The 21,959-nt window shown below is 40.8% G+C and overlaps 1 protein-coding gene across 3 annotated transcripts in view; it reads right to left on the bottom strand.

Annotated features, from left to right (window-relative positions):
* Window positions 1–21,959, bottom strand: part of NR6A1 (nuclear receptor subfamily 6 group A member 1) — a 267,100-nt gene that overhangs the window by 175,819 nt on the left and 69,322 nt on the right. For all 3 annotated transcript variants that reach the window (XM_056540026.1, XM_056540030.1, XM_056540029.1), the window contains exon 3: window positions 15,956–15,997. In XM_056540026.1, the coding sequence (XP_056396001.1) occupies window positions 15,956–15,997 (42 nt within the window). The remainder of the gene's footprint in view (window positions 1–15,955; window positions 15,998–21,959) is intronic.

Genomic DNA, 21,959 nt, shown 5'->3' with positions numbered 1-21,959 from the left:
CCAATTTTCTGTGATTTCTCTCCTTATACTTTTATGCATTTCCTGGCGGCACAGCACTGTATCATTTTACACCACCACAGGCTGCAAAGGTTTGTTTCTTCCCCAAACAAGAATATCAGATTCAGGATCTGAAAACGGGAGAAGAACAGTTCCAGACCCTGATTATGTCTCTCATTAAAAACTTATTTCCAAAACCAACATAATTAGGTGGAGTCTCTGGCCAAAGTAATTAGAGAAAGTAGGAACAAGGCGCCCCATTCATGCCAATCTCCACATGTTGGGGCAGATCAGGACCATGTCCTGCAAGTGAGCATCTGGTGTTTAATGCACACAAATTCAGAGATGGTTCCGCTAAAATTGGCAAATATAATGTGACCCTACTTAAAATGAATTACATCATGTAAAAAAACAAACACAAAAATATTCAGAATAAGGAAGAAATGAAAATCATGATCCTTAGGGCAACAATTTTAATACAAAATTAAAATACATTATTTAAAATGTAATAAATTCTCAAACTATAGCTTTGATCTAAAAGTAGAAAGATATTTGCAAATCCCAACACGTGAGGTCTGCTTTAAGAAATACTTTAGAAGAAACTAGCACATTCTAATCTGAAAACGCAGATGGCACAAAAAATAAAGCCTGTTAGCATCATGCCAGGCACAGAGCTGCAGATAGGTGCTAGAAGGATATAATTAACCATATCAACCTGCTTGACATATAGGGCTGGAAGCCGAGCACTGTACATCAATTATGCAATGATATGTCAGCACAATGTGTGACCACTGTAAGGTTGGCACGCCATCCGTGTGGGCTGTGATTGTCTGCCACCTTCATGTGTAGAGGTTACACATAATCACTGTAGTGGTGTAAGTGATATAAAAAAAAAAAAAAAAAAAAAAAAAAAAAAAAAGGGCAGGGTGGGCCTGGAAGGGTAGGTCAGGGATGTGGAAATCCTATCGACCGACGCCCGAGACATGTAGCTCCGGGCGCCGGGCAGGTGCATTTTTCATAGATTTAGCCCTGTATCAGGAAAGCAGACCGACTTCCCCCCTTTTTTTTTTTTTTCACCAGTGTGAGGTGCAGGAGCGGATGCAGACTTGCATGGGATGTAAGTCTGCACCTCAACCCGGGGCTCAGGGTGTATGGAGCGGGCTTCTGACTCAAGCCCGATCCTTACTCGGCGGCCCCCGGCTGATTTCAGTAGCCGGGGGCCACCGCTAATAGCCCGGCATGTGGTGATTGGCGCAGCCGGTTATTAACCCTTTACATCACCGCGTGCGTAATTTTATATCCCACACGGTAAATGACGTTAACGTAAAAATAAATCACAGAATTGCGTTTTTTATGTTTATAACATCATATCCCAGAAAAAATTAAGTAAAGATGTATTCAAAAAGTCCGATCAATACCAAAATGGTACCGATACAAACAGCATATTACGGCCCAAAAAATTAGCCCTCATACAGCTTGGAAAAATAAAAATGTTATAGGGGTCAGGAATTTAAAAAAAATTTAAATTAAAAGTTTTAAAAAAATCAATTATTAAAACATGACGGAAACAAAAAAAAAATTTGGCATTGGCGTAATCAGGCTGACCTAAAGTATCAAAATAATATGTAAGTTTGACCACACGGTGAATGGCGAAAAAAAAAAAAGAAAACCCCCAAACTTGCATTTTTTTTTCAATTTCACCTCACAAAAATTATTATTTTTTTGCTTCAGAGCATAAGTTAAGGAAAAATGAAAGGTGCCATTACAAAATATACTTGGCCCTGCAAAAAACAAGCCTCATATGGGTCTGTAGATGGAAAAATGAGAGTTATGGCTATTATAGAACGAGGAGGAAAAAACAAAAGAGCAGAAACTAATAAAGACCTTATTTACATACTATTTTGGTTGAAATTATTTTATCTACCAGGACAAGTCGATTTTCTTGAGGGACAAGTATATTGTGTACCGCTTTAGTCCCTTGGACAAGTAATTTTTTTTTTATTTTTTATTTCCATACCCTTGTAGGTACAAATTATTATTTTTTAATCATAATAAGTATCATAGTGTCTCCAATTCTGAACATGATTCCTTGACAGGTGATGGCAAAAATAGCCCACCGTCTATACAGTCTGCTATTTAATTTTTAACATAAAATTTACTTTTCATTAGTTTATATACTTTGATTTATAACCTAAAAAAACACATGAACATTTCTGATTCATTTTCGTGACTATCTATTTAAGTAGGTCCATGATATCAATGAGTTATATCTAAATATCTACAATGTAGGTTACAAACTGTTAGCGCCAATTGCTTAAAGGGGTACTCCAGTGCTTAGACATCTTATCCCCTATCCAAAGGATAGGGGATAAGATGCCTGATCGCGGGAGTCCCGCCGCTGGGGACCCCCGGGATCATGCACGCGGCACCCCGTTTGTAATCAGTCCCCGGAGCGTGTTTGCTCCGGGTCTGATTACCGGCGACTACAGGGCGGGCGGCGTGTGACGTCACGCCCCCGTGTGATGTCACGCTCTACCCCTCAATGCAAGCCTACGGGAGGGGGCGTGATAGCTGTCAAGCCCCCTCCCGTAGGCTTGCATTGAGGGACGGCGTGTGACATCACTCGCCGCCCGCCCTGTAGTCGCCGGTAATCAGTCTCGGAGTGAACGCGCTCCGGGGACAGATTACAAACGGGGTGCCGCGTGCATGATCCCGGGGGTCCACAGCGGCGTGACTCCCGCAATCAGGCATCTTATCCCCTATCCTTTGTATAGGGGATAAGATGTCTAAGCACCGAAGTACCCCTTTAAAACTAAAACAGCCCAGACATTAACTTAAATATTTGCCTTGCACACAATAAAAGTTACAATTCTCACATGGCAGACAAGTAATAGATTGGTCAAAGTTACCCAACTCCACAAAGAGCTCACATAACAAATGGAACCAATTAAATGTTGCTTGCATGTCGCCAGACAATTTGTTTACTTATGCTCCAGTCCTTAAACTCTGGTCTGTCAATATAGTACTCAAGGCCACAGATGAGAGTGGTCATTGTATTCTGCTGCTGCCTAAAAGTAAGCAGCTGAGAACCATTAACAAATAGGTAAGTCAAAACCTAACGCAATAAACATAGGAAAAGCTACAAAACCAAAGAACATCTTTTTTTGTATATTATAAAACTTTACCTTAGTATTGTATATGTAGAGTGTTCACAGAAGCATTACTAAAAGGGGCTTTAATTCATCATTTGTAACAGCGCATCTACCATGTGCCATTCCATAATACCGGTGGTTTTGTGCATATTGGGCTCCCTTTGCAGCCCCTATCTCTACTCCCCAGACTGTATCCATATAAAAGAGTGCTACAACTACAGCAAATGAGAAAGTTTTGGAAGGATTTCATGGCTCTACACATGCATGCTTCCATCATGCTGATACATCACTCATTGTTTAAGAATATATTAAGAAAGAAAAAGGAACAATAACTATGACTGTTTCATTAAATGGCAGCTTTCACTAAGATATCATAAAAAAACACTTGTGACCTGAATGGTTATAAGTAGAGATGAGCGAACTTACAGTAAATTCGATTCGTCACGAACTTCTCGACTCGGCAGTAAATGACTTTTCCTGCATAAATTAGTTCAGCTTTCAGGGGCTCCGGTGGGCTGGAAAAGGTGGATACAGTCCTAGGAGACTCTTTCCTAGGAATGTATCCACCTTTTCCAGCCCACCGGAGCACCTGAAAGCTGAACTAATTTATGCAGGATAAGTCATCAACTGCCGAGCCGAGAAGTTCGTGACAAATCGAATTTACTGTAAGTTCGCTCATCTCTAGTTATAAGGAACTGAGGAATTTACTGGTGTGTTACATTCTTCCTTGCATGATCCAGGAGCCCTACGGCATGTACTGGCTGCAATCAACATTCATTGCTGTCGGTGGGTTGTAGTTTAGAATAGCTCATTGATCAATGAATGCAAACTGCAGACCTCTCATCGAGAAGACAAGACCACCATCAGCACTTCTGCCTGCATGTTACATAGATCAGTCTTTGATATAGCTAACATTCATTTTACTTTGTTCACATTTACTTATGTTCCTTAAATTATACTACCGACATTCTTGGAAAATAAACATGGAGCCTTAAATACTCCAATTACTTTTCCTCTTCTTCAACACCAGTAACATTGATGACTATTGTTTAAAGCAGGTAAGTAAAAAATCACATGAAACGCAAGCATGGGAAGATTAAATTCGGAGTTTCAGGTGAACCTCATCCTTGACCAACATTTTTTTTTTTTTTTTTTTTTTAGCATTCTCTCTAAATTGATTGTTGGTCGCTTTATGTAGCAGTTTACATAATGACAATAGATTATGGAATTGCAATTAAGTAAAAAAAAATTTTTTTGCACATATGTCCCAGAGCTGATTTCTTCAAAAAAAAGTACCTCACCAGTCCTCAAGCTATGTAGTGACATCACAGCCCCGCCCCCTCCTGATGTCACGCCCCATCCCCTCAATACAAGTCAATGGGAGGGGGCGTGACAGACACCACGCCCCCTCCCATAGACTTGCATTGAGGGGGCAGGGCATGACATCATGAGGGGTGGGGCCTGCCCCAGCGTTCGGAACAGCGCGGAAACAGCGTTCGGAACATTTACTTCCAAACGCTGGCCAGTGAAGTACCCCTTTAAGTTCTGTAGGGGCAGAAACATATAGGTAAAAAGTTTCCTTAAAAAGTAATAAACTGCATGCAAGCAAAATGTATAATTGTTAAAGGGGTTATCCAAGAGGAGAAAAAGTAATTATTTCCCTCTCTCTGACCCTAAATTACTTCTGACACTTCTGCAATTGCCAATGGCCGTGCAATGTTGCTGCAAAATCTGCAACATTACACGGTCATTGTTCACCACATTCGGGTGTGTTTTTGCCCTCATGCGATGCGGTGATCATGAGGTGGTTCCCACCATCCATGCAAAGTCCTATCCCCGTCATCTTAAGAGACAAAGAGGAGATAGTAGTGGAGCTTTGGGAGGGAGGAGAAGTATTACTTTGACCTCTTTGAATTCACAATCACGATACGGAGAGGAAAAACCTGGTACTCTAATAGAGGACTCCTAATCACTGATGGGACCTTAGTCCATGTAAACATCCATGACGACACGCAATGATGTACAAAACTAAGGAGTCTAGGTAGTGGCGATAGCATGTGGTTGTAGAACAGATCATGCCTATAATAACTAGATAATGTATGCTGGTTAGACCATGTGACAGCCCTGCAGGTCTGGTCTAAAGATTTACCAGCTTCTTCCACCCAAGAAGAGGAGATAATGTAAATACTAAGCCCTGACTCATCTCTGTTCAAATATGTGTAACACAATCACGTAGTTTCCTTGATCCTGCATGCCATCATGTTTCTAGATGCCTTTCTCCTCTTATTTTATCCTTAAACTTTGATTATTTTCCAGATAATGGAAAAAAAAAATTAGAATGATTAAATTTCTGCTTCTTGCTATTTTATTTTTTGGGTCTTCAAACAAGTACAATTTTTTGCAATACTTTTAGTAAAAAGGAGGGGTCTAATTTTAGAATGACATCATAAAGTATAGTACAAAAGGTACAAAATAAAAAGAATAACTGTTTTTCTCAAATCAGTTACTAAACAGTTACTAAAAAGTAATCTTCCAGGTTACAGGTTTATTGCTAGCCCCTTAAATAGGTTAAAATGGGGCTGCAGGTTAAAGCCGACAGAACCCTGTTTACAGTCCACTGATGGAATATTAAGTAATGTTTTAACCTGTAGGCAACAGAATCAAACCTTTTGATCCCACACTTGAATAATACTAGGTCTAACCTTCCCAAAAAGGGACACATGAAGAAGAGACATCTTTGAGACATGTTTTGGTTACATGCATCAGCCTTTTTATCTCTCCACCTAGAAGAAAATCTTCTCCAGTCTTGTTATTAGTTTGCAGAGGTAACTTTCTTCCTACATTGTTGTAGATATATTCTTATCAGATAGCCATTTCCCTTTTAACATGACCTTTTTGAGATCCAGGCAGACAATAGAAGGTGATCGAAGTGTAGGAAGATTATGGAGAGACAAAGACAAAAGATCTGGATGGTTAGGAGCATTGTATCTTCAAGGCAAAGTTTCCTCAAGAGAGAGAACTAGATGCACTGGGGCCATTAGAGATTGATGAGAATGAGGGATGTAGACACTTTGAAGTTTCTAGAGAAGTCCTAGATATTCGCCGAAAAGAACAAATAGCATAGGGCAGCTCCATGTCCCAGACCAGAGAAAAAGCACCTACACCTAAGATAAAGAAAAGAAGAAAACAGACAAGTAGCAAAAAAAGATCCCCCCTATGTCAAGAATTCTAATGTTATATACCTCCAACTTAAGCAATGGTTCTGACAGACCTAATTTTTTCAAGTGGGTCCACACCAAAAGAATACAGCGGACGTCACAGATAGGAGTACTGAAGGTAAGTCAGAAAGAGAGGGAAAACACATGCTAAAGACAGGCAAGGAAAAACGGGTTGTCTGGGGACATAAAATTGTTAAATAGCTGGTGCATTATAAATAAAATATAAGTAATACTCATCTAACACAGCCTGCCATAGCTGCCATTTCAACATCTTCTGTTCTCACTCATTACTGCCACGTTTTTGTTCCTGTGACACTTTGACCCCACAGTAACTGCCTATTCAGCCAGTCACTGGCCATATTGTTTTCCAACCTCAATGGATGACTGGCTAAGTGGGCAGTTCCTGTTGAGACAAGTCTTCACAGGAACCAGGAAGTGGCAGTGAAGAGCAGGAACTGGGCGGGGGGGGGGGGGTTCGGGGAGTTGGAATGACATCTGTGGGAGGGATTGGTGAGCATTGCTTTTTTTATTTTATTTATTTATTTATTTTCTTCAATGCACCTAAAGCCAAATCTTATGCCCCTGAGACTTAAAGGGGTACTCCGCTGCTCAGCATTTGGTAGAAACAGTTCCAAACGCTGGAGCTGGCGTTGGGAGCTCGTGATGTCATAGCCCCGCCCCCTCATGAAGTCACGCCCCGCCCCCTCAATGCAAGTCTATGGGAGGGGGTGTGACAGATGTCACGCCCCCTCCCATAGACTTGCATTGAGGTGGCAGGGCGTGACATCATGAGGGGGCGGGGCTATGACATCACGAGCTCCTGGTGCTGCCTCCAGAGTTCGGAACTGTTTGTTCCAAATGCTGAGCAGTGGAGTACCCCTTTAAGTCTCTGGAAACATTTTCTCCACTGGAAGGCCTAATATGGGGCACTTCACCAACTGACCTGGGTGAAGATGTTGGAGGTGATCCAAAACAGTTCAAAAGTGCCTACCTTTTTTACAATCCCCTTGCTGCTTTAGTCTCATAGGACAAGACAAAGAATAGTGAGAAAGGCAACCTAATAAGTGAACTAAGGGAAATAAGGGCAGCTGCATTTCTAGCGAGGGGGCACCTAAGCAATATGTTAAGAAATCTGCAATCTATTGCCAATAGTTAAATTGCTACGTTAAGCATTAGCCAAATAAAATTCACGATAAGTGTGCTACCTACAGTCCACCAACAAGCAATAGAGGACAAGAGAAAACACAGGTTATAGAGGGACTACAGGACACAGGGTCACACGAACTAAGAGTGACCACTCGACACTGTGATTCAGCTAATGATATATTAGGAAGCAGCACATAATACAATTGCCTATTATTTTAATCCACGTACCATCACAGCAGGAGCACAGCTCAAAGACAAAAAAAGACAATAATATGCAGTATGCAATGAAAAAGATGAATATAATTATAGGGTGCACATCTTCCTTTGATTCCATACAATACAATGTGACATTACTCTCCTGAGATCCATGAATACTGCAGTTTATCTCTACGTTAAAGTGGTGCTTACTATCTGCTATTTAATGATCAGTGTTTTACTAAAGAAGGAGGACATCAGTGCTCAGATTATCTTTTGAGGTCCATATGTCTATCAAACACACACATCAAATAAACAAAAATCAAAGCACCTCACAAAATATGGATTCTCTCTGGGGAAAACCCAGCAGAAAGGTAAGGAGACATCATGCATTACTCCAATAGAAAATATGTATTGTTATGTAAAGTTACTTAGGCAAACGTAGGACATCCATTGAGTATAGTGCCCAGGCCCTGATGTGAGTATGGTGCATGGGTCCTATTCAAATTTTAAGTACTCACTGGGTGCTGTACAGTTGCATTTGTACTATCCAGCCTAGAGTTCCAACACAGTATATCTAATGTCAGATTGGGTGGGGTATTATCCCTGGAGGTGGACTGCTCTTTACACCAACACTTGAAACCAGCAACAAGGGTGAAAATAAAACGTGAATAACATTTTTGGAGAAGTGTCTGGAGAGTCAATGGCTCTTCAAAAAAAAACAGGTGGGTCCATTGGTTCTAGCGGTAAAGGCTGACTAAAGGAAAGGTGACGACTGACAGGACCTGCCTCCACCAGCGCTGCCTATAAGCTTTTTACAGAGACCGTAGATGCTGTGAGCAGTACCCCCCAAACACTAATTTGGGTGGCTTTATAAAGGCCACTGAAGTGAGTGTGAGCTGAACTGCAGTAATCCAGTAGAGCCACTCCACCATGTACAGAGCGGTCTGCTTCCAGCTCTGATCTCTGTACATCCAGGTGCTTTGGATGTGGTTGGATTTAAGAACCCTACGGAACTAATATTAATAGCTTCTCCTGAGCATAGACCATACAAAAATAAATAATAAACAATAATAATAATAAAAATCCCCAGAAAACACCCTCATGGTACATTCACATGTACGGTGTTTGGTGTAGTTTTGACTCAGCAGATTTGATGCTGCATAAATCAATGTAACTAAATTATTAAACAAAGTATAAAATCTGCCACAAACACCTGAATGTACCCTCAGAATATAAAAACCAAATGCACCTCCAAAGGAGCTGATGTGGTTGCCAAAACACCTTATTTATCAGTCAAATGTCCAGAGGGTGGTGCCAAACTGCTCAGGTGCCACAGCCTGGCTAGCCTCCTGGGTCGCCCTCACCTCTCAGTCCCAGGGCCATGTATAGGAGTTAAGAAATGTCTGATAGGTACGGCGAGGAGGTGTGCCAGGCTGTGTCAAATGAGCAGCCCAACTAGCCCCCCCTCCCCCCCCCCCCCCCCCCCCCCCCCCACACACACACACACACACACTTAGGCTAAGAAACTAAAAAGGTGATTTTGTAAGTTTAATAATCAAAAAAGGGTGCAGTTTGCTGTATAGACTAGGCAATCTAAAAATGGGCCAAATTGATCAAACTGACTCTTGCCGTTTGCTGAAGTTGGTGAAGTTAGACACATTGGAAGACATGTATCATTATTTGTGTATGGTAGAAGCAGTTTACCCCTTTTCCCGAATTCTAAATTATGCGCAGAAGCGCTAAATTTATCAATCAAGCGCAATGAGCTTCATAAATTGCGGGCAAATATAGTAATCTCCTAAATCCACTCTTTGGAAAATAGAATCAATGATTTAGAGCATCTTGCTACGTTAAGTCCAAGACTATTATTTGCACAAAATAAACAGCTCTTGCGGCAAAATTTTGAGTGAAAAAAAATAGTACGCAGTTAATAAATCCATGTGTACTATAGATGTCACGCCAAGGTACCCCAATTCAGCCACATCTGGAGGACATGCTCTACCAAAACGTGCGCAAAAAAATGCGCAAAATTTTGCGCAAAAAAATACACACAAAACAGGGGTAAAATCTTTGATACATGTCCCCCATTATGTGCATTGTAAGCCACACTTATTATATATGATTCCCTGCCCCCTTTGAGAAAATCTGCCCCCCTTAGTCGTATCAGGTGCAGACATACCTAAAGAGTGTCTAACAAACTCACAATAAATGTTGTACAAGTCATGTAAAGCAGATTTTAGGCACACTTGTAATAGTAATTTGCCTTACTGTGTTATGCCTAGTGCAGGGTCTATGGCAGCTGATTGTGACTCCTAATTTGGAGTTCTAAGTCCCTGAGTCATCTGCTGCCCTTCTCACACCCTGCACTAAGCATCACAAAGTGCATCACTTTTACCTCGAATGTTCCTTTAAGTTACGCACTGTGGACTCGGATGTCACAACAAGTAAGTGAATTAAAGGTGGAGGATGCATAAGATAATATATTACTACTTGCATAATGAAAGGACAAGTGCACTTAAAGTAACAAAAATAATGATGTACTAACCAAGGCCATATAGTACCCAGTGTTCACAAGCCAAGCGCCTGAATATGAGATAGGTGGATGCAATGTCAAATAACTTTATGATCTTTGCTAGAAAAAAAAAGGATAGAATCCAATGTATTTCAGCTTCCTCGCTTCTAGTTTGTGATCACATGATATCATTGTACTATCACGAGCACTAAACACCAACTTAAAGGGGAATTCCAGGAAAAAACCTTTTTTTTTATATATCAACTGGTTCCAGAAAGTTAAACAGATTTGTAAATTACTTCTATTAAAAAATCTTAATCCTTTAGTACTTATGAGCTTCTGAAGTTAAGGTTGTTCTTTTCTGTCTAAGTAATCTCTGATGACACCTGTCTCGGGAAACGCCCAGTTTAGAAGCAAATTCCCATAGCAAAACACTTCTAAACTGGGTGGTTCCCGAGACACTTGTCATCAGAGAGCACTTAGACAGAAAAGAACAACCTAAACTTCAGAAGCTCATAAGTACTAAAGGATTAAGATTTTTTAATAGAAGTAATTTACAAATCTATGTGGATGTGTGCAGCTCACAACTATTACGCACCGAGGTCAAACAGGGCAAGCAACTATACCTTAATTGCTAAAAAGTCATGACTACTGAGGAAAGGGTTATATCATACAACCCTGAAACGCGTCTAGTCTTTATCTACTGGCATAGCAGCACTAAAACTGTGCCCAAATTCTATGGCCAGTTACACTCTATGAACTGTACCATCATTTGTGCTCTCGTTTTGCTATCCACCCGGTCCAGCAGTTCAGATCCATCCCGGCGCAATCATCCCGGTGCAACTATCCTGCTGTAACCATCCCGGCTCTGACGTCAGACGCCGGCACCACGAGGTGAACTTCCAGCCTTCCAGTATATGGTCCTGTTTTTCCAACCAATGAAGCGGTGAGGAATATCAACTCTAGCGCACGCCAGCGCCAGCAGTCCCCGGACACCATCACGATCTTTGGCGCCTGCCAGCGCCTTATCCGACAGCGACTGCCACCACGCTCAGACCCTACTGGACCAGGCTCATAATTGGAGGCACCACACAGTGGACTGTATACACTACGGACACTCAGCTATTGCGGGAGCAATATTCATCGCCTGAGCTACAATCTACAGACCGGTAACAATTGCTATCAATACAGACTGTTTGCCACTGTATCCAAAAAAGGGACATATTTACCCTAAACATCTAGAAGAGCAACTTCCTAATATATTTGTATGGTACAGCTCTTACTCTGCTATTTTATTCTATTACTCTATGCCAAGTGTAGAATTTTAATTTTAATACTATTGCCTGATACATTGTTAGGTTGCCTTTTTATTATGTATGCTCTTCTCACAAGGGCCCTGTGAGAAGTGATGAAATCTTATCTTTATAAATAAATGATAATTATTATTGAAGCACGATCCTCGTATATCCATTTTATACTCAATTTACAAATCTGTTTAACTTTCTGGAGCCAGTTGATATATACCGTAAAAAAAGTTTTTTCCTGGATAACCCCTTTAAGAATGTGATGGGGCCCCCTGGTGTCCAGTTTCCTACATGCAGGCAGAACACACTAAAAGTAGCGGTCTTCAAACTGTGGCCCTCCAGATCTGGCAAAACTTCAACTCCCAGCATGCCCGGACAGCCAACGGCTGTCCGGGCATGCTGGGAATTGTAGTTTTGCCACATCTGGAGGGCCACAGTTTGAAGACCACTGCACTAAAGCAATGTTTCCTAACCTGTGGCCAAACTACAACTGCCATGCCTTAAGAAGCATGATGGGAGTTATAGTTCTGCAACAGCTGGAGAGCAATGAACCATATAGCACTAAAACTATGCAGATAGAAGAATTCATTAGCTCCCAAACATGCATGTCTGCAATAATACAAACGCCAGCTGGGGATCTGGGGGAGGGGGTTAATTGTGGCAATGGGCCAAGTGGATCTATACGATCTCCTAGGCAGAAGAAATATGGTCTCCTTTTTAAAGATGGAAGGCTTCTTGGCATAGAACCGTTGGTTATTTACCAGACCGCAGCGTTATTGCAGTGAATAAAATAGGACTTCATAGCTAGTCATACTCATCATCAAATACACTCATTTTAGTGGCGTTAATCTTTAAAAGGGGTTATCTCTTCATAAAACAGTGCCACTCTTGTCCTCAGGTCGCATGTGGTATTGTTGCTCAGTTCCATTGAAGCAAGTGGAGCCAAGCAAATAGCACACACAACCTGAGGACAGGTGTGCGCCATTTTTCTATTGCTTGATAACCCCTTTAAAAAAATGATAACAAATTTAACACAAAGTAACCAATGATACAGATCCTGTGACAAAATGATTTACTCGTTCGGGTAAGTCCCCTGTGTATTATTAGGATGTGCTCTTTGTAATCCCAAATAATATTAATTTCTGTATCTTCCTAAACCCCATTTCTGCTCTTCTCTGATACATTTGTCTCAATGATCTGTCGGAGTGGACGTCTCCCCTTCCCAATCTGGGAATTAATAACAGTATTAAGCTTCAAAGGAAATTCTACATCTTTCAATTTCCGCTCCTTATTAATCTGTCATTCATGCTGGGATCTGTACTCGATTTAGTAGCTGGGTGCGTCTAGTGGCTGTGTCATTCTTCTTATTTGCGCCATAGGCCTCAATTACCCCATCAAAGGATTCATGTCATCACAAACGTTCACATAGCGGAGGGGCTCCACATACACCTGACATAAGTTACTCTACAAAAGATGCCAGAAATCAATTGAGAAACTGATATGAGATGCGCAGGGCGCTGCGGGATTTGGTCAAGCATGATAGCAAAGAAGAGATGACATTAGCAGTTATTGTAATTACAGCGCTATTAATTCTGCCCATTAGGAGGCGACGTTGAGCTACTGTCTAATAAAATCAAGAACGGCATAAAAACATATTTACCACCTGCAATTTAAAAGAGAGATTACAGTTGTTTGACTTCATAAATGCTTTGCCAATTACATCTCTTTCAATATGGAAAAATAATATTAAAGCAGATTAACTACTGTTCTTTCTACAGACGATGGCGAAGATTTTATAAACGCAATAACTCCGGGTATTGTGTCATAGCTGTAAAAAGGAACTGCAATCATGCGGAATATTCTATTATTACGGGCCCTGACAGGTTTACTGACACTAATAACAGTCTTCATTGGTGTCATATAAATGGGGCCTTGGCTTTCCTCTCTCTAGCAAAGTTTAAAGGGGCTATTCAGAAATCGAAATCAAGACCACCTGTCTTCAGCTTGTATGTAGCATTACAATTTAGCGCCATTCACATTATTGGAACTGAGCTGTAATTTGGTGCTGTTTTTTGAAAGAATTAAAGGGGTATTCCAGGAAAATACTTTTTTTTTATATATATATAAATCAACTGGCTCCAGAAAGTTAAACAGATTTGTAAATTACTTCTATTAAAAAATCTTAATCCTTTCAGTACTTATGAGCTTCTGAAGTTAAGGTTGTTCTTTTCTGTCTAAATCCTCTCTGATGACACCTGTCTCGGGAAACGCCCAGTTTAGAAGAGGTTTGCTATGGGGATTTGCTTCTAAACTGTGTGTTTCCCGAGACAGGTGTCATCAGAGAGGATTTAGACAGAAAAGAACAACCTTACCTTCAGAAGCTCATAAGTACTGAAAGGATTAAGATTTTTTAATAGAAGTAATTTACAAATCTGTTTAACTTTCTGGAGTCAGTTGATATATATATAAAAAAAAGTATTTTCCTGGAATACTCCTTTAAGCTCTGTTTTTCTAAACCTGAAAAACCCTTTTACGGTCTATTCACACGCACAGTATTCTGCGCAGATTTGATGCGCAGGATTTCAAGCTGTGTTCAGTCATTCAGTTTACATTGAAATCTGCAGCAGAAAATCCTGCACATCACATCTGCGCAGAATACTGTACGTGTGAATAGACCATTAAAGGGGTTATCAGGGATTGGAAAAATTGCTGCTTTCTTTCAGAAACAGCACCACACCTGTTCTCAGGTTGTGTGTGGTATTACAGCTCAGTTCCAGTGAATTGAATAAAGCAAAGTTGTAATACAACACACAAGCTGAGGAAAGGCGTGGTGCTGTTTTAGGAAGAAAGCAACATTGTTTTTCTTATCCTAAATAACCATTTAACTTATTTTCTTGACATCTTTTGCCATTAATGTTAACCAAGAGCATTGTTCCCCAACCTGTGGCTCTCCTACTATTTCAAAATTACAACTCCAACCAGCCAAAGACTGTCAGGGCATGATAGGAGTAGCAGTTTTGCCACAGCTGGAAAGGCACAGGTTGGAGGACACTGACCTAGAGAGTCTTAAAAGGGTACTCTGCACCTAGACATCTTATCCCCTATCCAAAGGATAGGGGATAAGAGGTTTGAAGATGTTTGGGGGGCCGTGGTTGTGACATCACACTCCGCACCCTTGTGACATCAAGCCCCGCCCCTCCATTCACGTCTGTGGTAAGGGGTGTGGCGGTCGTCACACCCTCTCCCATAGACATGAATGGAGGGGGTGTGGCGGCACGACTACAGCTGCCCAAATCCAGCATTCTGAAAACAACTTTCAGAACACCGGGTGCTGCATGGAGATCCTGGGGTCCCAGTGACAGCACCACTGCGATCAGACATCTTATCCCCTATCCTTTGAATAAGGGATAAGATGTCTAGGGGGAGGGTACTCCTTTAAGAAGTATCACATGTACATGGGTAATGAGCCTGCTATTTTTAAATGCCAAAAAATATGATCTATTACTCTGCAAAAGGAGTTTTCCTGAAATCTACCTAAATATTCAAATATCCATAAAATAGAATGCTCCCCTTCCCCATATCAGACATTAGTATGATAGATGCAAGTCCCACTTTTCATGTGATGCCACAATGCTTTTGTAATTGCCAATAATGTCTTTAGGAAAAGCTGGGTAAAACATAACAGTTCTAGAACTGGGATCTATATTTTAGGTAACTGTCAGTAAGGTATACGGTATCTACAGTAACTAGCTCTTCGGTAGATCATGAGGGTACGGTACAACAAGATTTATGTAGTTCTGTGTGACAGGCGTGTGATGGGGACCTGTGTTTGGAACAGTGTATTGTAATATGTAAAATATATCCTCATTCCTATATAAATCATTATACCGAACGTATACTTCTACTGCTTATGTAGTTTGAATTCACTAGTGATTATTCCAGTTAAGTAGAAATATAACTTACCCTAAAAGAGAGGTTATTCCTTTTTTTATTTATATATTACTATTTTTTTTTTTTTTTTTTTTTTACACAGACACAAAGAAGTCAATGTGGCTGTACACATTCAACTATGAAGTGCATTACATTTTGGTTCCTAAAAGCGATGATTAAACAAAGCCTGGGAGCTCCCACTAGTGGACACAGACAGACACAACAACATAAACCATTCCATAAAGCAGTGTTCCTCAACCTGTGGCTCTCTAATTCTTGCAAAACCACCATGCTTATCATGCCCTGACAGCCGAAAGGCCGGAGACACATGTTGGATGTTGCTTTAGTTGTTGCATAGGCTTAATAAATAACATTTGGAAAATAAATAGAACAAAAGACAACTGGACAAAAGACACGAAAATAATCAATGCCCTCAGCCCACACTGCCCCTGTGTTGCACCTGTCAGCCCACTGCTCCTGTAGATCTGTCTTACTTACCAACCAATGAGGTCATCTTAAATCCGTCAGACGGAAGGTCGCCTGCAAAAGATATAAAAAAAATATATATATATATAGTCTTTCAATGGAAAACGAATCTGTATTAAAAAATTTTTTTTTAAAGTTGTGACTGGTAAGAAATATGAGTGTAGCGATAATATCTACTTCTTTTCAGTATTATCCTGCCCTGAAGCAGATATATCAGACTTTTGTTAAACTCTGCTTTACTGAAGAGAGTAGAAATGCCCAGTACTGTAACTAAACACAATGTAACAAACAACCTTCAAAAAGAGATGGAAATTCTGTATTAGCTTGGAGTTAAAGGGGTACTCCCGTGGAAAACTTTTTTTTTTTTTTTTTTTTTTTTAATCAATTGGTGCCAGAAAGTTAAACAGATTTGTAAATCACTTCTATTAAAAAATCTTAATCCTTCCAGTACTTTTTAGGGGCTGTATACTAAAGAGAAATCCAAAAAAGAAATGCATTTCATCTGATGTCATGACCACAGTGCTCTCTGCTGACCTCTGCTGTCCATTTTAGGAACTGTCCAGAGTAGGAGAAAATCCGCATAGCAAAGATATGCTGCTCTGGACAGTTCCTAAAATGGACAGCAGAGGTAAGCAGAGAGCACTGTGGTCATGACATCAGAGGAAATGCATTTCTTTTTTGGATTTCTCTTTAGTATACAGCCCCTAAAAAGTACTGGAAGATTTACAAATCTGTTTAACTTTCTGGCACCAAAAATACGTTTTCCACGGGAGTACCCCTTTAAGCTGGCCATATTAATTGGATGAGAATCGGCTAAACCCATCCATCTAATAAAGTGTTTCCCAGCCAGAGTGCCTCCAGGTGTTGCAAAACTACAACTCCCAGCATGCCCGGACAGCCTTTGGCTGTCCGGGCATGCTGGAGTTGTAGTTTTGCAATATCTGGGGGCACCTTGGTTGGGAAACACTGATCTAAAAAATAAAGAACTCCTCCCTGGCAGATGATGTCGGGGTAGATAAGGATCAGACATGTGTTTCTACTGCTGTGTTTCAACTTTTCAATGCTTTATATTTAGGGGCGATAACCTACTGCAAACCTGACAGTGGCTTTCTCCCCTGTACCCACTGGGAACACATGTATACTCAGTTGTGCATGCATGTTCATGTTGGGATCAGGAAAGATGGCTGTTGCCCAATTGAGCATTTAAAGGGGTACTACACAGGAATATATTATATATATTATATATATATATATATATATATATATATATATATATATATATATACAAAAATATAGAAGCAGCACACCACAGGTAGATTTCAAAAGAACGGTGAATTTATTCCATGATGTGAGAGACTACGTTTCTCCAGCCTCACGCAGCACTTGAGAAAGCCAGCGTGAGGCTGGAGAAACGTAGTCTCTCACATCATGGAATAAATTCACCGTTCTTTTGAAATCTACCTGTGGTGTGCTGCTTCTATATTTTTGTATGCATTGAGGAACCAGTGGACCGAGGTTCAGAATATGCGGGCACCCCAATTTCTTTTTTTCTTGACATTTCTGGAGGTGCTGTTCTTATTGGATATATATATATATATATATATATATATATATATATATATATATATTATTATTATTATTATTATTTTCTTATATATATATATAAACTAGTGCCAGAAAGTTAAACAGATTTGTTTATCCTTCCAGTATCCTTCCAGTACTTTTCAGCTGCCGTATACTACAGAGGAAATTCTTTTCTTTTTGAATTTCTTTTCTGTCTGACTACAGTGTTCTCTGCTGACACCCCTGTTCATGTCAGGAACTGTCCAGAGCAGGAGAGGTTTGCTATGGGGATTTGCTCCTGCTCTGGACAGTTCCTGACATGGACAGAGGTGCCAGCAGGGAGCACTGTGGTCAGACATGAAAGAACAACTCAACTTCCTATGGAGTATACAGCATCTGATAAATACTGGAAGGATTAAGATTAAGTATTAGGATTAAGGATTAGGATTAAGCATGATATGCTTTCAACATATACGTATAATGACTCCTAGGAGATGCAATAGCATGGTCTACAGGAGTCATTGGCAGGACATGGAGTAATGAGGGAACACTGCAAATTTTCTAAAACAGCAGACAGACATTTCCTCAGCTCCTTATCACTTGGTGACAATGGAGAGTGGTCACAAAGAACATTTCTCTCTGCATTACAAGGAGAAACCTGTTGATTTGAATGGACACCGTGTAATTTTATTTCCAAGGTGGTGGTGGTGCTGCAGGAGTGAAATTGAACACTTACTGCTGGGGTCCCATACAGATCACAGCTGATTGCTGGGGATCACTATGTGACTTGTCATGGGATCCATCTAACAAACAGAAACGATCATGTAAGGCAGTGGTCTCAAACTGTGGCCCTCTACATGTTGCGAAATTTCAACTCCCAGCATGCCCGGACAGCCAACGGCTGTACGGGCATGCTGGGAGTTGAAGTTTTGCAACACCTGGGGGGCCACAGTTTGAGACCACTGATTTGAGAGAGTGGCCTAATTAAATATGCATATGTCCACACTATGGAATTTCCGCATGCAGAATTGCACTTGGGAATTCCACTGTATCAACCTTTACATTGGTGTGAATGGACCTTCCGCTGACCCATACACACTGCGGTATTTAGAAGCAGAAAATTCTGCTGCTGAAATTGATCCACCGTAGAATCAACGTGTTCATTTTTTCGGCTGAATTACGCACGGACTGTATTGCCGTCAATGGCGATGCCAAACTCCGCACAGTCCTAGAGTCAAAGGATTTCAGCAGCAGCCGCTCAGACAGAATCTCCAGGAAGAATTCCTAATCAGAATTCCGAGTTGACATTCCATAGTGTGAACATGCCCTAAGGCTATATATAGAAAGTGGATGCTGAGACGGCACTGCTCAATCCAGCCATTAACTGGTTACCAGGTGTGGAGCTGTAGTAGCTAAATAGTGAGTCAGCGGTGGTGCTAGGATGTATTATAAAGATAGGAAACAATGTACAATACTGTGAAAAAACCCTGAAATATATCCGCACTCACCGCTCCATAAGCGACTCAAGTCGCTTATCGAGCGGTGAGTGCGGATATACCCTAAGGCTATGTTTACACGCCAGTCAAATCACGGAGATTCTGCAGCAGCATAGCCTCGTTGATTAAAAATGGGATTCTGCTGTGCTGTGCACATAGCAGAATTTCCGTGTAAGAAAGATCTGGAGTTAACAAAATCTAATTCCGGTGTCCGTAAAAGAATAGATATGTCCATTCTTTTTGCGGAGTCCACACTGAATGCATTGCTGTCTATGAGACATCGCATTTCCGAGCAGTCCTAGCGCTGGCATGCCCGCAAATTTGTCCTGCCTCCATACCCATTTCAGGCTGATAACAGGGCCCTCTGCCCTCTGATAAGGGGAAAAACATTATGACTAATATCAACTTTAGGTCTATTGTTTGGGGATATGATCATTGCATATAGCATACTGCCTATTGCTCCAAATGTTACAACAAAGAAAACCCTTGGAGCATTGTCGTCTCTGGGCTGCCCACATAAGAGCTGAAATGGGACTAGTGACAATGGTCAATACGGATCTTACAGCATACAGTAAGGGCTGAAAGCACACAGAAGAATGGCTTTCTAATGTTTAACCTGGCACGGGTCAACTCCTCCTGCCCTGCAGGAGGTTGAGGCAGAGGTCAGCAGATGGTCAACTTGTAGCATACCTGCTAGCACATACTGTCCATCACCACAGAGTTGCCAGATGGCAGGACCTCTATCTCAGACCACGACTTTCACAGTCCGTGATCACAAGATGGGACTTCCTTACAGGAGAAACCCACACCTGCCTACATCTGGAAACATTTATAGGAAGACATATTACATCTACTTGATCCTAAAAGCAGGGGCAGTTTCCAGCCTGTACTTACAACAACAAACCAAACCTAAACATCCATGGGTGAAATGGAAAGAAAACAATGGGAAAACGTAACGCTTCATGTGTCATTTATCTTCAGCCTCTACTGATAATGCAGATGTCCCAAAATGAAGGGTAAGACTGGGCCAAAGTCTATCATTATTATGCCCTATCATGACTAACGGCCATGATAGGGAGGTTGGGATGTTCATATGGTACCATAAGTCGGTGTGGGTACCTGAACAAACCAAATTGTAATTTTTATTTTTATTTTCGATAGCATATTTAGCATCACCATACATAAAACCAAGTTATTCAACACTGGACAGAGATATACATGTCGTTTGAGGTATGTCCATATTTTCACCATGTGATGTATCTAGACACGTCTGCACACAACAAAATAGAGACAGCACTAGGCAGGCAAAAATTGGTGGCAAAGGATTTGTTTTCTTGGGGAGTTTGGGTAATGTATGGTACCTCCTTATGATTCAGAAACAATAACACAGTGGATAGTGGCCATGAAAAATCAATCTATGTCATACAGAATAACAAAGTTTATGATGACATAGAAGGGTAAAGAAATGGGATGTTTTAATTTTTTTTCTTAATGAGGTAAGGTTAACTCCATGTGGCTAAGTGCCCTTTTATATGGGTAGACACCTGCCCCAGAAGTACACCGATTAACTATGTACAAGTAAATTGGTGCCTATAAAAAAAATAAAAAAATGGCTGTTCACTGACATCCTTGTTAGCAGCACACGACTGTCCTAAGTAAAAATGCCATAAGTTTAAAGAGGACCTGTGGTAAACGCCCACAAAATAACATTGCATTATTATTGCTAAATAGCCAAGGCTGCCCTGATCACACACCTTTTGACAGTTTCATGAAAGGCTTTTCGGTTCCTAAGATATATGAGTTTATAGTTTGTCTGACAATTCAGGGAATCAGTGATGAGGGGTAGAGGGAAAAAAAACGGACTTCCAGCGCAAACCACTCAGCCTTTGTCTAACTTCAGCTGAGTGGTTTGCGCTGGAAGTCCGTTTTTCTTTTCCCCTCTACCCCTCATCACTACCCCTCCAGGCCGACGCCAGGGAGCTGCACCACCATCTTTTGACTGATGCGCATATAGTAGTTGTGTCTGTAACACAACCACACCAGGTGAGCAGTTTCACTTATACACTGACGTGTTTGCACCTGGCTGTACTGGCGATACAATCCCATGGGAAACTCTGCCTCTCTTATTATAGAATTGCATATTAATTCAGGGAATCAGTCAGATGGGTGTGAACTTAATTTTAATAAATGGGATTGATCAGGTGATGGGCGGGATTATACAGTCAGGGGTGTCAATGTTTTACACTGGGGGACATGTATGCCTAATGTACACACCCTGTTAAATCCCACCCATCACCTTCCATTAATAAAATGATGTTCACGCCCATCTGACTGATTCCATGAATTGTTACACATACAATAAACTTACATATTTTGGAAAGGGTGCATCAAGAAACTGTGAAAAGGAGTGTAATCAGGGCACCTAGCCATAGGTCCTCGTTCATTGAAATTTAAAAAACGTGCAAGTCAAGATGGAAAATGTAGCAGGTTTGTAGCAGGTTACCCTCTCTAGGTCATTCGTGAAGGTCCACCTTTCCAAACTCAGAATGTAAAACAGATTTTGAAAAAGGTTTTCCAAACCAGGTAATCCTCATTTTGGTTTCGGTCTTGGGGCAATGTTTGTGAACATTGAGAAAGCCTGAGAGCCAAGGACGTACATATTAGAGTGAGCCCATGGAGCTACAATAGGGCCCCTGATAAGAAGGGGCAATAGGCTAGAACGGAGCCCCAATTTTAACAAAGATTAAAAAAAAAAAACTGTGGGATTAGCAAAACTATATAAATGACAAAATGTGACCAAATGAGTACATAAACCAGTATTATAGAAAATCCTTGTGCTTTTCTATCTTAAATCCAACAGGACCAGTCATTAAATTTTTTTTTGCTATTGCTCTCTTTATGGTAAATAAAAAATCTTTCTAATGTACTTTGTTTAAAAATATATATATATTTTCTAT

Source organism: Hyla sarda, chromosome 9, assembly GCF_029499605.1.
Source record: "Hyla sarda isolate aHylSar1 chromosome 9, aHylSar1.hap1, whole genome shotgun sequence".
NCBI lineage: Eukaryota > Metazoa > Chordata > Amphibia > Anura > Hylidae > Hyla > Hyla sarda.
This window is presented reverse-complemented; position numbering and strand designations above follow the sequence as displayed.